We start from the raw sequence: 3244 nt of genomic DNA on the forward strand, positions 1-3244 counted from the left end.
TAACCCCTAAGTACTTATCGTAGACTAAGTACTTTGTAGTTTTAAACCGTAGCAAATTTGGATGAAAACAAACAACTTATTAATGTTAATTTGCTATATTACTATAATAAATAGTAAAAATAATTTGCCTATAGAATACCGCAAATTTCTCCAAAGCGTTTTACCCCAATGAGTTTCAAATTAATGATAAAATATTATTTCTAATATATTATAGTCAATAAGTTAAGTATAATTCTGTAAACTGTGAAATGCAACGGTCGACTAAACCACTAAACGGTACTAAATTTTAATAACAGTATACTGCAGGTTGTATCTGTCAAAACTACCGATTTACAAGTTAGTTTACCAAACATCCGCGTCCGATTGTTTTTAAAGGTCGGTACCAATTTTATAAAATTACTGAGTCACTCTTACTCGAAGATTATAATTTCTTATAAAGCAAGTATACTAGCCATAGAAACACCTTACAACATCTCGGTGTAAAAAAGCACCTTAACCTTGAATCATCTTGGACACATCCCGAATAGTAGACACCACACCCTTTACCGGAAATTTTTCAGGATGCCCACGCGCAGGAATCAGCCTTGAACAGTTTTCGTGCATTTAAATCTCATTAACGACGATATAATTAATTTTTTCGATATTTTTTTAATTGCAAAATTTTAATATTACGTACAAGTGGAAGTCTATGGTAAAATGAAAGACGATGGGCGGGGCTAACTATAAAAGGCTCTAAGGTCATACATCTGTTGAATAGTTTGTGGTTAGTACTTATTGTTGCAGCGCGAAAGACATAATGAGATTTTTGGTGAGTTTTATTATAATATAACGACATGATTCTGATAAATATTGTTTGTTCTTTCAACGAAATTCATTCAGGTTATTATGTATTTTTTACTAAAGCATAGTTTCTCGTTATGTGCATAAAAACTAGCTTTTGTATCGAGTTTATTATTACGTAAATATTGTTATGTCATTCTTACTACTACTTTTATATTTATAAAACATGGCTGATACCAAATACATTATAAATTACCTTAACATTCCTTAGAAACAATAGAGAAAATACATTTAAAGAAACATAAAATTATTATATATTATATGTAATTAATACATTTCTAACTAATCACTGCTATTTCTCCATAGTTTTTAAAGATAAAAACTAATTCAGATTTGAGGCATATATCTATAACGCAATGTACTGATTAATTATTTGTTTTTTATAATCAATAAAACTGTAAATCTTATATTTTTATTACCAGGAGAAATATTTTTCTTCTGCCGCACCTATAAATATTAACACACACTCTAAAAAACCTTGTTTCTTTTATTATATCACGATCTATATAACAAATACTATCTGTAACATTGATCTATAGATATACAGGAAGTTGATTTTAATAATATTTATATTTTTAGATAATATTGTTGGCGGTGTTATATGGCGTTAACTGTGCCCCAGCTGTCATTCCAGTTAAACTCTCTCCGGAATTTTTCCATCCAATTTATTCGCTTTACCACACTCAAAATAACGGTGGTCAGTATGTCTATGGCTATGCTACACCTGCTATAAGCCAAGCTGAAACAAAGACTTCGGATGGTGTTACTCACGGTGGATACTCATACATTGGTAAACATACTAATGGTTACTAAATATTTTGATTAAAATTGAAATATTTTAGATGGAAGCGGTCATTTGCAAACCGTTCAGTATACAGCCGATGCTGTACATGGATTTAGAGTGGCTGCCTCTAATTTGCCGACGGATAACGCTGATGTAGCTCACGCCCGAGCTAGTCATTTAGCAGAATTCGAAGCCATCAAATCAGAAAGGGAACAAATAGCGAAAGCCGCAGCAGCTGCAACAACTGTGCCCTATTTCAACCCCGTTGCCGTGCCTTACTCGCAAGTTCCTCAAGCTCTAAGTGAACAAGGACCGGAACCAGTAACTGACTTACCCGAGGTGGTCAAAGCTCGTGCTGAGCATTTAGCAGCATTACAGGCGGCATACAGAAGTGCTCAAGCCGCACAGTTAGGTTACGGAGTGCCCCAACCTGTGCAGGATCTTCCGGAGGTAGTGAAAGCTCGTGCTGAACATCTCGCCGCTGTGGAAAAGGAAAAAGCCAGACAGTTAGAATTGCGCGCTGAAGTGCCCCTAAGTCCGATTCCAGAAAAGTTGAACGGATATGTTGTGCCTGTTCAAACTCATGTAGATGGTACCCAACCACTTCCCGTAGCACCTGCAGCCCAACTTGCTTATGCACCTGAACAATACACGTTTGGTCCATATTCTTACGGGTAAGAAACACCTCTCGTTATTTTCATAAAGATACTTACCTAAATATGTTTCCAGATACGTAGAACCTTTTGCCAAAAAGTCTGAAACCCGATCAGCTGATGGCGTAGTTCAGGGAGGTTACTCATATATCGACGCTTTCGGCATTGTACAAACTGTGAACTACATTGCTGACAAATCCGGATTTCGAGTAGCTGGCAGCAATATTCCAGTGGATAGAAATCATCTGTCTGCTGCTGGCACCGTCGCTACCGGAGGTGCCTCTCCTGTTCCGGTAGTAGAACAGAAGATTGTGGTTCCTGCATCATACAGTACTGACATACACTATTAAATATATCAGATAATAAAAATTATATAAAGCATAAGAAATATTTAATCCTTAACTAGTCATAATAAAAAATACAAAATATAAATAGTTATAGATGAATTTAACTACTATAGTATATAAGGCTCTTTCAAACATTGAAATAAAAACGATATTGAAGCTGATTTTGAGTGTGTTAACAATGATATTCTTAGTAGAGGTAGTAGAGGTGGCTGATGTCAAATCATTTATTTAACACAAAAGCCATTAATTTTTAGCCACGAGACAAATGTTTTAATGAATAGCTATGTTAATAAGCGACAATGAATCCACCAAGGTTACTATTTGGTGTGCTTTTGAACTAGTGGCTTCATTTTTACATTTCCATCCCATCAACATCAAGAAGTACAGTACAATATCAACCGATTATTGACCCAATTTGTCAATCGAACTAAGCGATATGCACAATGACAACATGTAGTTCCATCAGGTTGACACTACGTGACACACATCGGACATCACAATAGATATCCTACATAGGCTCCTAATATCATATTGCTTATCTTTTACTGAGATGACGTCAACATAATCTAAGCCATCGCTTGCAGAAGCATTTAATCTTGGACCACCTAATACCACCGTAA

At 35.3% G+C, this 3244-nt stretch overlaps 1 protein-coding gene across 1 annotated transcript; it reads left to right on the top strand.

Annotated features, from left to right (window-relative positions):
* Positions 1 to 661: 661 nt before the first annotated feature.
* On the top strand, positions 662 to 2715 carry LOC143199668 (uncharacterized). The gene is made up of 4 exons (XM_076409641.1): positions 662 to 808; positions 1420 to 1630; positions 1683 to 2298; positions 2354 to 2715. Exons 1-4 carry the CDS (start codon positions 797 to 799, stop codon positions 2625 to 2627), a joined length of 1113 nt encoding a protein of 370 aa, XP_076265756.1. The 5' UTR covers positions 662 to 796; the 3' UTR covers positions 2628 to 2715.
* The last annotated feature ends 529 nt before the right edge of the window (positions 2716 to 3244 follow it).

Source organism: Rhynchophorus ferrugineus, unplaced genomic scaffold, assembly GCF_030347505.1.
Source record: "Rhynchophorus ferrugineus isolate W39M unplaced genomic scaffold, kcgeb_rfMv2 rfM7, whole genome shotgun sequence".
Taxonomy (NCBI): Eukaryota; Metazoa; Arthropoda; class Insecta; order Coleoptera; family Curculionidae; genus Rhynchophorus; species Rhynchophorus ferrugineus.

Coding starts and splice junctions, on each gene's coding strand:
- LOC143199668 (XM_076409641.1), top strand. Junction 1,631..1,682: donor CGGTGGATACTCATACATTG/GTAAACATACTA, acceptor GAAATATTTTAG/ATGGAAGCGGTCATTTGCAA. Junction 2,299..2,353: donor TTTGGTCCATATTCTTACGG/GTAAGAAACACC, acceptor ATATGTTTCCAG/ATACGTAGAACCTTTTGCCA.